The sequence below is a fragment of the Platalea leucorodia genome, assembly GCF_965183815.1.
Source record: "Platalea leucorodia genome assembly, chromosome: 12".
NCBI classification, from domain to species: domain Eukaryota; kingdom Metazoa; phylum Chordata; class Aves; order Pelecaniformes; family Threskiornithidae; genus Platalea; species Platalea leucorodia.
In genome coordinates, this window is record NC_138834.1 from 11,703,843 (window position 1) to 11,716,759 (window position 12,917).

At 53.6% G+C, this 12,917-nt stretch overlaps 1 protein-coding gene across 1 annotated transcript; it reads right to left on the reverse strand.

The window, feature by feature from the left end:
- Window positions 1-4,006: 4,006 nt before the first annotated feature.
- On the reverse strand, window positions 4,007-11,401 carry DGCR6 (DiGeorge syndrome critical region gene 6; the record flags this gene model as incomplete). The annotated part of the gene is made up of 5 exons (XM_082325398.1): window positions 4,007-4,917; window positions 6,787-6,927; window positions 10,436-10,536; window positions 11,029-11,189; window positions 11,268-11,401. The coding sequence occupies 5 exons, from the start codon at window positions 11,399-11,401 to the stop codon at window positions 4,834-4,836; spliced, it is 621 nt and encodes a 206-aa protein (XP_082181524.1). The 3' UTR covers window positions 4,007-4,833.
- Window positions 11,402-12,917: the final 1,516 nt, after the last annotated feature.

Consider the following 12,917-nt stretch of genomic DNA (forward strand, 5'->3'; position numbering starts at 1 on the left):
AGCTCCACTTCCCGCCTGCATCGGAGTCCCCACGAACGGAGGGACTGGCAGTATTGGGGTGCCCAATGCCAACGCACCCAACAGCTGCTGCAGGACGCGGAGCTCGGCACCCGCTGGGCAAGCGAGCATCCCTCCCGAGGTGGGGGGGTGGTCGCGGGTGGGGACCCCCGGGCCGGGGCGTGTGTTCAGCCTCCGGATTCATCCCCGGGCGGGGAGATGGGAAAGTTTCGCCCCTGCTCAGCCCACCGCGATGCCGCTCCTCAGGCGGCGCCGAGCCCCCGCCCCAGCCCCGCTCCCGCCGAGCCGCAGCGCCCGCGGGGCGCCCCCCACGCACCGCCCCCGTCCCGCTCCCGGCCCCGGCCCTGCCGGGTCCCGCTCACCTGCGCGGGTGCGGCCGGCGGCACCGCGCGGCTCCGGCAGCGGCCCCGGCCCCCACCTGCTCCGCGCCACCACCGCCTCCCGCCCCGGCTCCGCCTCCCCGGCCCGGCGGAAGGGCGGGGGCCCGGCGCGGCGGCTGCGGGGAGCCCCCGGGGGGAAGCAGCAGCCGGGGCGGGAGCCTCCGGATCCCGGGATGCTCCGAGCCCCGGGATGCTGCAGGGGCAGGGCGGGCGGGCGGCACCAGCCGCAGCCCCAGGGGTGTCTCTACCGGAGCTGGGAGCAGAGGTTGGGGTAACGGGGGAGCATCCCCCCAACCCCACGGAGAGGCTGACAAATTTTTGGCAGTGCGCCGAGAGCGTCGCGGTGGGTCCCCCACGACCTTGTCGCTGCAGGCTGGACGCCGGCCCCATGCGGTGCATGTGCTGGGCTGGAGCGCTGCAGCCTGAGCCACACACAGAGGGAACAGGGAAGGGTGGAGTAGTTATCCCAAATCCCAGCCGATGGACACGGTTCTGGATGGAGTGAAGGGCTGAGACCCTGCTCCTCTCCTCTTTGGCTGTTCCAAGGAGGAATCTGCCTCTACCCCCTATGCTCTGGAGCTGCTGCCTGGAGGACAGGGACCTCCTCTGTGCTCAGGTATTTGTCATGAAGAAGCAGAGGTGTAGGGGAAAGCGGCTGGAGGGGCAGCAGTGGAAGGTGAGCTCTTGAACAGGCCCGTCCAGCTCACGGTCCTGCCGCCCAGGAGTGAAGAAAGCCAGTGCCTGGGCAAGAGCACAAAACCTGAGCAAAACCATGTAGTGCTTCCACGTCCTTCCAAGTATCTGCAGCTCGGTGAAGGGGAATCACCACTCTCCATCTCTAAGTCAAAAAGCATTTCTTTTCCAGAAGTCTCTCACCTCCTCTTGAACCAACATAAACCTTCTGCTTCTCCAGCCCTCGTGGCAAGGAATTTCCCAAGCAATCTCCAGCTCCACCTAAACCTGCCTTTTACAGGCTTCATGTAACACCCTAGCTCTTCTATTTGAAGAGAGTGAAGTCCCTCTCTGTGTCACCAGCAGTTTTATCTCTAGCCTATCTCTAGAGTGGTAATGGCCAACTCAGAACCCACAGTGCAACACTAAGGGCTCCCACCTGCAGAAATTCACCCTTATCCATGCTGAATTGACCTCTTTACATGGAGGGGACCCCACTATCCTCCTCATCAGCCCAAAGTATAAAAAAATGGAAGCAGGAAACAGGACTTGTTCCCTTCTGCCACTCATTATCCGCCTTCCTCCAGCTCATGGGTGAACACGGGGCTGGCACAGAGCCGTAGCTCTGCCATCGGTCACCTTGTACCAGAACGGGAACTCGATCCTCTCCTGCATACCCTCTCCATGTTGCTTCTGGCATATGAGGAGACTTGGGCACGAACTTAAGGTCCAGCTCTGTGGGTGGCTGGAGCCACTTGAGCTGCCACCAAAGGGGTCCCCAACCATGCGCTCCTGGGGCACCAGTCAAGAGCTCGGGGGCTGCACAGGTGGCTGAAACAAGGAGATGAGACAGCCAAAATCTGGTAATCCTTCGCAGCACTTCCAGCTCCTTTGGGTCACTCTCACCAGGTCTGACCCCAGCCCAGCTGTCACTGGCAATAACACAACTGCAGGAGCATGAGCACAGCCAGTGCTGTAGGAAGGCGTCACCCTCTAGTGACACAAAGGCACTTGCTTGGAAAAATATCTGTGCAGCCTCAGCGTTGTACCGCCCAGCAACACCGAGCAAGTTTTCCTCTGCTGAAATTGTGCTTACCAAATACTCCCTGATTACGAGACATCCCAGGCACTTTAATCCCTTAAGTTAACCTGTTCCACCAATTCACCACATCTGGCCACCCTGCCGCTCTCCACCTTGCGTGGAAAACCTTTCTGAAACACAACCTGACTGCAGGCATGGAAAATTTCAGCTTGGATCGGCTGCCTGGCAGAGCCGTCTGCAACCAGATGGTGGGAGCGGGAAGCCAGAGAGCTGCCGTTGTCATGGCAGTGCCGGAGCAGGCCACTGCGATCCCCTGGGAGAGACAGCAGCAGAGATGGCAGTGACCGGCTCTTCTGGCTTTTGGGGAGCTGGGAACCAAGGTGGGGTCCACTTTTCATGACACAGGGCAGCGAAGCGGGGCTGAACGCACTGGCAGCAATCCTGACCTGCTGCATTAACTGCCCCGAGCTTCTCCAGCCACAGCATTGGCTCTGCCGCTGCTCCAGCAATGCAAGAGTGCTCATGTCAAAGAAGCGGGGATCCTTCTGGGAGGCAGCCCTACCCCCCCACATCCAGGCAATCAGTCTCCTTTCCTGCAATAGGACCCATCGTTCATCCCTGTCTTCCTCATCCTCACCTTGGGAAGCAATTTGGCCAAGCTCTGGCCACACACAGAGGAACACAGATGCCTTCACCCGGTCAGCACCGGAGACTACTCTGTATGTGTCCTCACAGGCAGGATGAAGATGTCTCCAGAGGAGAACGTTGCCCACTCTGCTCCTTGCCATTTTAGCAGTCGAGTGCACGGCTCCCAGCTGAGGGTCAAGTGGCAACACAGTTCAAGGTGGTTCGTGGGGATCCTGCAATAGTGCAGGTCCCACATCAGCTCGCTTTCCAGCTGGGGAGTTTTGTCCAGGAGGTGGAGACCCCACAAGAGCAGCACTTCTTGTCCCCAGCTGCTGAACCACAGTGGCACATTCCCTTGGGGAGGAAACACCCACCCGTGATGGAAACGGGAGGGAGCCTCAGCCCTGAATTTGCAAAAGCCTTATTGGTCCTTGTAGCTGCTGATCTTCAGTGTGTTTGCCTACAGCAGTGGGCAATGCCTCCACCACCACCGCTCCCTACCAAAAGGCCACCCACAAGCTCTTCCAACACCTTTGCAGGTTTCTTTACTTTAGCTGGTTCTCCAACTCCAGAGCTGGCTTGCTCTAGCTTCAGTGATCTGCTTTCACGTGAGCTAAGTACTCACAGTACCTTGGGCAAGGGGTACCGACCCATTTCCCAGCCACAGTAATTAACAGCGTACTGACTCTTCTCACCCGGCCTTCCGCTGTGAAAAGAGATTGCTGCAGTAATAGCAGAGGATGCAGGCAAGAGCAAACAGTAACGCAAAGGAGATGCCTCCCAAATACAAGCCTTGCTCTGGGAATGCCAGAAAACCCTTAAACAGTGACCTGGGTGTAATCAAAGCCCTTCAACACACGGTGGCCCGAGTCTTTGAACCATCCCCAACAGCTTCTCCGCCTTGAACTTCATCTGTGAAGAACAGAACTGATTACAGACTCTCCCTTGCATCATCGGGTTTCCTGTGGGCAGCCAACATTGCACACTGCCTGGCACCGACACATTTCTTACACACTTGAAGCGATCTTTTACCAAGTTCTCAGCAAGTGCCCCACCTCCTTCTGTGCACCGAGTCCCAGGGATGCGACTCAGGCTCTCGCGGTCATCAGCTCAGCCCTGAGAGGTCTCAGAAACACTCAAGGCTCCCCCCCCCCCCCCCAGCTTTAATCTAGTGCACCCCAAACCCCACACTCATCAAGCAGGGATGGGACAAACATAATCGCAATCACTGACATTTAGAAAGCTGCAGCCCCAGAAGGCAGGACAGAGTATTTTATTTCTCTCCATTTGGAAACTGGTTTAAAGTAACAAAGCAAAAGCTCTCAAGCCTTCACTGCTATCCAAGCCAGGTGGGAACACTGCAAACATCAGTCTAGTAACGCTGGGCAGAGGCCTGAAATCCTCCTTTAATAAAGCTGATGCTGGTATCTGCCTAGAAGTCTCTCTGGGAAGGGTCTGCATGTTTAAGAGGCTGTTTCTGCCTCAACACATACAGAAGCATCTTCTTGTAGATAAACCTTGGACTTTTTATCCCCAGCTGCCAACCACCTGTGATGGCAAGGCGGCACCGGATGGCGAGTCCACTTTGCTTCCCTGTCCAATACGGCAGCTACTCACCTCTCCCATTCCCTACCAGAGACACTTGCTCCTCCTTCTTGAAGCGGAAGAGGAGACGGCAATTTGGATATCACATTGCTCACCCATTCAGCTTGATTCACCTAAACACAGGGGTCACCCATATATGGCTGGGCTGGGTTTGCTGCCTCAGTGTCTGGCCCAGTCTCCCTTGGCATAGTAAATGGCCTCACCGTCACTGCAGCCTGTCTGTGGCAGATTAACACCCTCTGTCGTCCCTCGTCTTAGCGAGATGTGCAGCATGCATCTTGCTCTGAGAACCGGAGAGGCAGTCTGGTGCTCCCCAACCTGTTCTGGGGGTCTGCCTGCCCCAGCTCTAAGGTTATCTAAGGGCCTCAGCTATTTCTTCTACAGCCAGTAGCCTCTTCCTGACACAATATAAAGAAAATGCATTAACAGTCTATTCTTTAGAGGGAAGTCAGAAGAAAACTCTGGAAAGTAAACAGCAGATTTGCTCGTTCAGGAAAAAGCCTTCTCGGACTCGGATTCCTTCTGTTGTAACTTCCGAATCAGCTCCAGTAAATTCATCTGTAAAGTCAACTCCTGCAAAGGAAGAAAGACTTTTTAGCAAGAATAAGATGATCCCATTCCCTGCTGCAGGAAGCAGAAAGGACTGGTTTGTACCACCCACTCGAGAGCTGCTAATCTTCAGGGAACAAAAGAAAAAACATGCAAATACAAAACAAAGCCTTCATCTCATTCAAGCATTTTTATAAAATACAGGGCAGTAATATCTTAAGAGATCTGCTGCAAACTGCAGCTGTCTTAGGAATTCCAGGGCTTTACGATGCATTAAGGATTCAGAAACGTACGTTCTTCTTGACCGTGATTTAGTGATAAATGCAGTGAGGGCCAGCCTCACTTCTGGAGCAGCCTCCAGGAGCCAGGCAGCTGCATCCCCTTGCACAGGCACAGCCACACACCCCAGAGGAGGTTCTCCTGGTCGGCACAGCTCCCTCCCCTCATCCTTCAGCAGCATCTTCAATGCCCTGGTCCTTTTCCAGCACAGAAGGGCAGGAAGCAGGAGGGATCGCTTTGGGTACTCTCTAAGTGGAGTCTAAGCCATGTGCAACATGCTGCTGTGCTGGTGCATCAAATTCCCTCTAGGTGTTTCATTCCCCTTCAAAAACTCCCTTTTCCATGACTGTAATCAAATGGAGACCACTGTCTCCCATAGTCACCAACATCAGCTTACGGTTTCCTTACCATCTGCTTGTTCTTTACTCACAGTTAGCTCACAAGCCATTTAGCACAGAGACTGCATGGAGGAGTAGCTAATGCAGTGAACCCTGTTCCATGACTCAGGCTTGCAGACATTACATTACGGAAATAAAAATCTATTTTTGTAAAAATATATCAACTGCATAAGCAGGCATTTTATACAACGGACTGGGAGGAAACACATCAGCTGATGGGAAATGCATGCAGAACAGATTCCAGCAGTGATTTCTTATACGATGGTGGCATTCACAGGTTCAAGCCAAGGTCTGGGTCTGGTTTGCCAGCTATTGTAAAGGCAAACATAAATAAAACCCAGCAAACAGGAACCCTGTTAAGAGTTAGTACTTACAAAAATAACATAAAAGGCAGGGGCAGGAGGGGAGAGAAAGAGCTTCTTTCATTAAACAGATAAGGAACAGCAGCACAGGAAAAAGAAGAGGCTTGTTCAAGGCTACACAACCAGGAATCATGTGGGTTTTAGAAAATGCCTGTTTAACTAACTTAGTTTAAGCTGTCTTTTCTCACTAGTAGGTCTTTATCAAAGTGAAATTTAATCAGCTGAAAAAACAGAGTTAAGAACAGCCTGTTTCTGCATTCCCTGCAAACTTCTGTGGCATTATAATGAGACTTTGGAAGTTTTATTTTTTCATTCCTGCGGTGGCGTTAAGACAACAGAGAAAAACCCAGGCGATTGCTCACAAGTTTTAAGAGCAGATGCACTGGGGAAACAGAACAATTTTCTAATCACAGTCTGAGATCATCACCTCCAGCAAGTCACATGCAAGAATTAACAAGATGCCTAATAAAAAGACTTCTTGAAGGCAATTTGTACAGCTAAGCTAGTTACAAAAGTGAAAAACCTATGCAGCCACTTATTTTAGTATTATTCAGACCCATTTAAGAGTCATGGGACTGCAGGCTGTTGGCACAGCGTTTCTTCCCTCCACACTGAGAAAAATATTGCAGAAAGCTGGGGATGTTGCCCTGTCTAATGGGTTTCTGCTCCTTCGTTATGAACCTGGTATTAGGTCTGCCCAGGGCAGATTGCCCATCAGCTGATGAGGTGAAGGATGGATCACTCTTTCTGACCCAGCAATTCAGAATTCATTAAGAACAAGACTTTTAAAAAAAATATAAAGATATTAACACAAGAGTACTGTCAGATCTTACACTCCCCGCCTGAACACCAACCTGTGGGTTGGTGGTGATGTAGAAGCCAGACACCCCAGCCTTCTCCAGAGTGCTCTGTTGGTCTATCACTTTTTGGTCCAGTTCCAAGACTATCTTCTCATCCATCATTCGCTGTTCCTCTCGAATGCGTTGCTCCACAGCCTGAAAAAGGTAACAGTCGACAGAAAAAAAGTGGAATATCTGCCTTCCTCCTATCTTTTTCTCATCTCTAAGTCTTTTACTGAAACCAAAGAGCACTCCTGAAGCACTCCTGCTCTGACGAGTCCAAGGACAGCAGAGGGCAGCAAGCACAGCCCCAGATCTTACCTCCTCCACTTGCCATGTCTTATAGCAAAGCTACCACTCAAGAAAATGCAGGGAAGTCACTGGGACCAGCCTGCTTTCTGTGTGCTTGGAGGTCAGGAAAGACCACGAGCAACAGATCAGTATCCGAATGACTTTTCCTGATGAGCCAAGGTCTCAGCAGCAGGCTGTGGCTGAGCGCTCCAGCAGCACGGGCTCAAAAGAAGTCAGCAGTCCAAGAATCCCATACCCCTCACAGGTATGAGGCTGAAGAAAGACTCTGAGGAGTAACACAGGCCACCAAAGCCCATCAAGGTGCCAGCTTGGACACCTCCCTGAACCTCCATGTTCCCTGAACACAGAGCTGGAGCTGTAAATCACACCCAGATCCCATTTATTCACCAAGGGAGCTGAACTTCTCAAAAACCTAACTGTGCAACTGGAAAGCCCGTTTATTTTGTACTGACAACAGCAAGCTGAAATCTTGCTTGGGACTACAGTGTGCTGGGGCTCTATGTTTAGCAGACTGAGAACATTATCAAACGAGGACTTTGCAAAATAGCCCCAACCAGGAGAACACAGCCCCTCCTGCCTCACCGACATCTGCCTAAACCTCAGCCGAGAAACCTTTGCATGGCCTCTGAAGAAGAAACGGAGCACAGTGACCATGTCCTACGTCAAAGGCACGCTGGAAATCAGGAATGGTGGGCATGCTCTAGGAGCGCTTGCATGCTCTGCTAGCTGCAGAAAGGGGTACTGCTAGTCAGGTCTGGAGGAAACCTCAACCTACCAGAAACTCTGCCGGAGAGGGGAGAAGACAGCAGAAGGATTGTAGGGGATGAGGAGAGCCCAGCTCAAATAAAAAGCCACATGTGCGTGGAGGTGAGGCAATACAACCTTACTGGGTTGGAGCAACAGACTTCTTTTGCAAGCCACAGGGAAAGTCAGGAAGCATCAAATCCCATCTAAATACAAAGGAAGCCTCCTTCTCTGGCAAGAAATAAATGGCACAAGTTTCAACACTTCACTCGTGCAACGCCACCCCTTTGTAACACAGTAAAGATGCAGGCGTTTAGCTGGAAATATTCACAGGGGTAAGTTATCCTCACTGCACAGAAAGGGAGACGTCACAAAGTCCGGGATTTCCTACACCAGTGGCTGGTGGTTTAAGAGACCTGGGCAGATCCACCCGAGAAGGGAGCCGAAAGCCTGTGCACTGCTACAAGTCCTGGGGAAAATCCAGAATGTGAATGACAGAGGTCTTAGTCCTGAACAGCCTGGAAAAGAGCCGAGGTTTGTCTTCAGCACAGATGTTATCAGTGGTTGCCTGCAAAAGGCCTGACCTAAACGAAGAGCAATTATTACTTACATGGAGCAGAAGCTACCTCATGTAACCTTTCTTGGATGTACAGCAGTCAATTAGAGTCTTACATTTTTAATTATGTCCACAGGTTCGGGAAAGCTTCACAGAACTACATGCTATTAAGGAAGATGCAGGACTGTGATCCACCAAAAGATTACCATACATCAGCTGCTCCACAGAAAACACTTGGAGCAGGACCTTATTAGAATAAATGTGGAGAAATTCAAGACAACTTAAGCCTCAATAAAAGGCGAGGTAGAAGGGCTAATTGCCTCCTTCACTATGGGATGCTAATGAACCTAAGAAAGCTCTGTCCTTACACATTCTTCAGTGTAGAGGTTTGCACTCTTTATGGAATATATGAAGGATTCAAACCCCTTGCTCCCCAAAGACTTCGTTTCCTCTCAGCCACCTTGGGGGAAGGAGGAGGCACCACACCATCGTCTCCTCCACTTACTGTGCTGGAGGAGCGACTTTCCTTGGGTTTGAAAAAAAACAGATTTAAGTGCCTACGTACTGTTTAGGGTTGGCACCTGCTTCTGGGCTACAGAAGAATGCCAAAATCTTGGAGAAAAATAAGGCTTAAACACAAACTTTGGCTTCATCTCTGGTGGCTGGTGACCCTGTATGATGGGCAAAGCTTTTTAGAATGCTATGGGTTCCACTAGGAAGCCAGACATCTAAAAACTACATCTTGTATTACCCCTCCTGGGAGCCCAATCCCAAGCTATCTCATGGGAGCTGGTCTTCGAAGCCTTTAACCACAGAGGGCACCTCCAATTAGACATGTACCAATAGTTACTGCGATGATCAATCTATTCCCGAAATGCTCTACAGCAAAAATATCAGAGCATAAAAAAGGGAAGAAGTAACTCTAGTAACACCTGGCAGAGCAAAACAGAAGAGAAAGGCGGGGGAAGGTGGAAGGAAGCAGGAAGAAGTTGCACATCAGGTAAGACACGGGGAAATGACACATATATGGTCTACTTAATGAGTGAAGACAACATTGGAAATGCTTTAAAACAGACAGTATAGCTTATTACTTGCCATAAGTATAAGTTACTTAGAGACAAAAGTAACAGGGACAGCTAACAGAGGTCCAGCCTGGTTAGTCACCTTGATAGGAAACAAGGGATGTGGAAACACCAAAACAAAAGATCCAACAGCGAGCGCTGGCGCAGTGCTTGCCACGGGCAAAGGTCAGGAAAGAGCCTGTATTTAAACAGTTATCTGTTTGCCTTATGTGGAGTATCCCCCTCTACATTTAAACTCCATCGATCAAGATAACTAGCTATTTGCAATTTCCTTTACCTTATAGAACTGCCTCTATCTTATCACTAATATACAGATAAGTCCTTTGGGACTGAACGGTCTGCTCATGCTGAAATGCCTTTCTCCAAATGCCTTGGGATGCTTGAAGAAACTATTTCTACGCTTACATATTGCCAGGCAGTTCCTCCTTATCAGTGCTACTAGGTAAAATGTGATTTTTTGAGTATTCTCTGCTTTCTACTTGCTACGACATAACGGCAGATTTCACGTACCTTCTCCATGTTTTCTATCAACTTGCTGCCTATCTGTATACAGGCTTCATCCCGTCTTATAACGAAGACTCATTAAAGTGCTGTGGAAAGCATCGCTCTTTTGGAGTGGGCTCCTGAACTTCCATGATTCCCACATCACACCTGGACCACGGCTATCCCAGATGGCAAGAGCCTGGGCCCCCCTGCTCTTGGAAGGACAAATGGCAAAGCAAGAGGAGGGGACCCCCAAGTCAGGGTGGGGAACCTAGGGCTGTGCTAGCAAAACCCGACAGGATGGCTGGCAGCTCCCACAGCTGCAGGGGGACACGGACACAGACGGACAGGACTAGTTAAACCCTCTGGAGATGCTGCGATGCTCCTGCGATGCAGGACGGTTCCTGCAGCAAAGTGTGAGCCCCCAGGGGAAGGGACACAACCTCCGCGCTGGGGGAGGGCTGTGCCCGGCCTGGGCCCCCCTCACCTCCATTTCCCGCTGCTGGGCGGCACGGAGGAGCGGCAGGTTGTGGGGCCTGCAGCACTGCTGGGCCTCCTTGTGCCGGTGGAAGAGCTCCTGCTTCAGCCCTACGACGGGGACAGGCTGCGGGTCAGGGCACGCCACCGCCACGTCCCCTCCCGCCCCGCTACATGTGTCCCCACCACCTCCCCGCAGTACCCTGGGCCTGTCCCCCAGTGTCCCCTCCCCCACCTCCCCCCAGACCCTGCAGCCCCCACCTCCCCCCAGTACCCCCACAACCTGCCCACCCCACTGTCACCCCTCCGCCCCCCCGGGCCTGCCTCCCCTCCGCCACACCCCCATCACCTCCCTGCGGTGCCCTCACCGCCAGCTTGCCCCCCCCCGTGCCCCAGGACCGCCACCTAGTGCCCCCCCTCAGTGTCCCGGGGCTGCCCCCCCACTGTCCCCACCGCCTTCCCCCAATGCCCCTCAGTGCCCCCCCCCGCCCAAGTGCCCCGGCATCACCCCCCGCTGCCCCGGGCCTGCCCTCACCCGGTGCCCCTCCCTCCTCCCGCTCCGGTGCTCTGATCTGCCCCCCCCGGTGCCCCCCGCCCCCGGACCGCGGTGCTCGCTGTGCAGCTGCAGGCGCTGGCTGTAGAGGTTCTTCTCGGTGAGGTGCTGGATCTCCAGCAGGCCCTGCACGATCTCGAAGACGGTCCCGTCCAGCAGCGCTAACGCCAGGTCGCTCAGCGTCGTGTAGGAAAGGCGCTGCTGGCAGGGGCTGCCGGTACCGGCGACGGCACCGGGTCAGCTCCGGTTCCGCTTCCGGTTCCCGTCCCCTCCACCGCCCTCCGCTCACCTGGGCAGCGCCTTCACCAGTGCCTGCAGCTCCGACAGCAGCCGGTAGTGCCGCTCCTGCTGCCGGGAGAGCTGCTCCGCCGCCGCCTCGTACCCCCCCGCCCCACCGCCGCCGCCGCCGCCGAACCGCTCCATGGCCCCGCCGTGCGCCGCCGCCCCGTGCGCATGCGCGCCACGCCCACAGCCACGCCCATCGCCACGCCCTCCATCCCCGTCCCCGCCCTCCATCCCGGCGCTGCAGCCGGAGCCGCGGCCTGAGCATCTCCCCTGGGAGCCGGGCCCGGAGGGACGGCAGCGGCGGCAGCCGGCGTTCCCGCACTTCCCCTGGGATCCGTCTGCGTGGGCGCAGCGGTGCCTCAATGGCTCGAGGTGCCATTGAGGCACCGCTGCGCCCGCCGGTAGAGAAGGGCGAGACCACTCGGCTGCAAGGGTCCCTTCTAATCCCTTAGAACACACGGAGTTTATTAAGTTCATTTTGACTTCAAACGCACCACTGGGATGGCAATGGTTTCTTTTTGTGAGCGGTCGGGTGCAGGTAATGAGATCAATGTTTAGTGCAGGCCGAGTTGCAAATTCGTTTCAGTAGCAGGCATGAAAAGGGTCCTGGCTTGAATTAGCAAAATGAAAGATCTGCTGAAATGTATTAAAAAATGCCTAGAAAGTATCGGTTTTAACATGACTTCAAAGCTTACAAAAGCTGTGCTGCCTGCTCAAGGGGAGTAGAAACATCCATGTTACAGAAGAACACGGAGCGTCCCCAGGGAAACGGGGCATCCCTAAAATCTCCCTGAATATAAATCGCTCTTTTTTTTTCCCCTGGTTGATTGCCTCGGATTTCCATGCAAGGATCCCCAAATCCCAAATCCTGGAGAGGCTTTGGGTGTGCCGATTGCAGATCCCTCTGCCTCTGGGCTGCTCAGACCACTGCCTTGCACAGTTAACCCTGCCGTGTCCGTCTATCCTGCCCATCCCCTGCCTGCTCTTCCCCCAGCCTGGCAGCAAGGTCCCCGGGAAATGGCTGCACCATATTTTGAACAGGCAAACCACCCCAACCCCATCCTTGGCAACTGCCAAGAGGTTTTTGCCGCGCCGGAGCTCCCGGAGGCAGAGCTGTGGCGCAGAGTCTGGGTGGCTGCAGCCTGCTGAGCTGCTGGGGAAGGGAAAACAGGGTCTTTTAAATTAAAAGCTATTAGCTGTGCTGCTCAGCTCCAGCTGGGGTGATATGAAAGACCAGGATAGAAGCATTCCCAACACTTTCCCATTCTCCGCCACAAGGATTTGACAGCAGCTTTTACTAAATATCCTTCCCTCGTGTCACCTGAACCCAGGCTTTTGCTGTTGCAGGGTTTTGCTGTCCCAGGGTGTTCCTCCGGCAATACAACGCGAAATCCCTTCGGCAGCTGTGGATGCTCAGGGATGGAGGGGCCAAGACTTCACCTGGTACCAGCACAGGACCAGGCAAGCTGTCTGCCCCTAACACGGCTGCCTGCACTGGTGAGGACCTGAGTGCAGCCTGCCTTGTCCCCATCCAAGCATCACATGGCCAGCGTCACAGCACGGAGCAGACCCTGCCTTGATCTTGCCACCTTCACCACCTCGCTGGGGCTTCTGCTCTCTTCCCAAGGCCATTTCAAGGGGGAGTTGAAGCCCA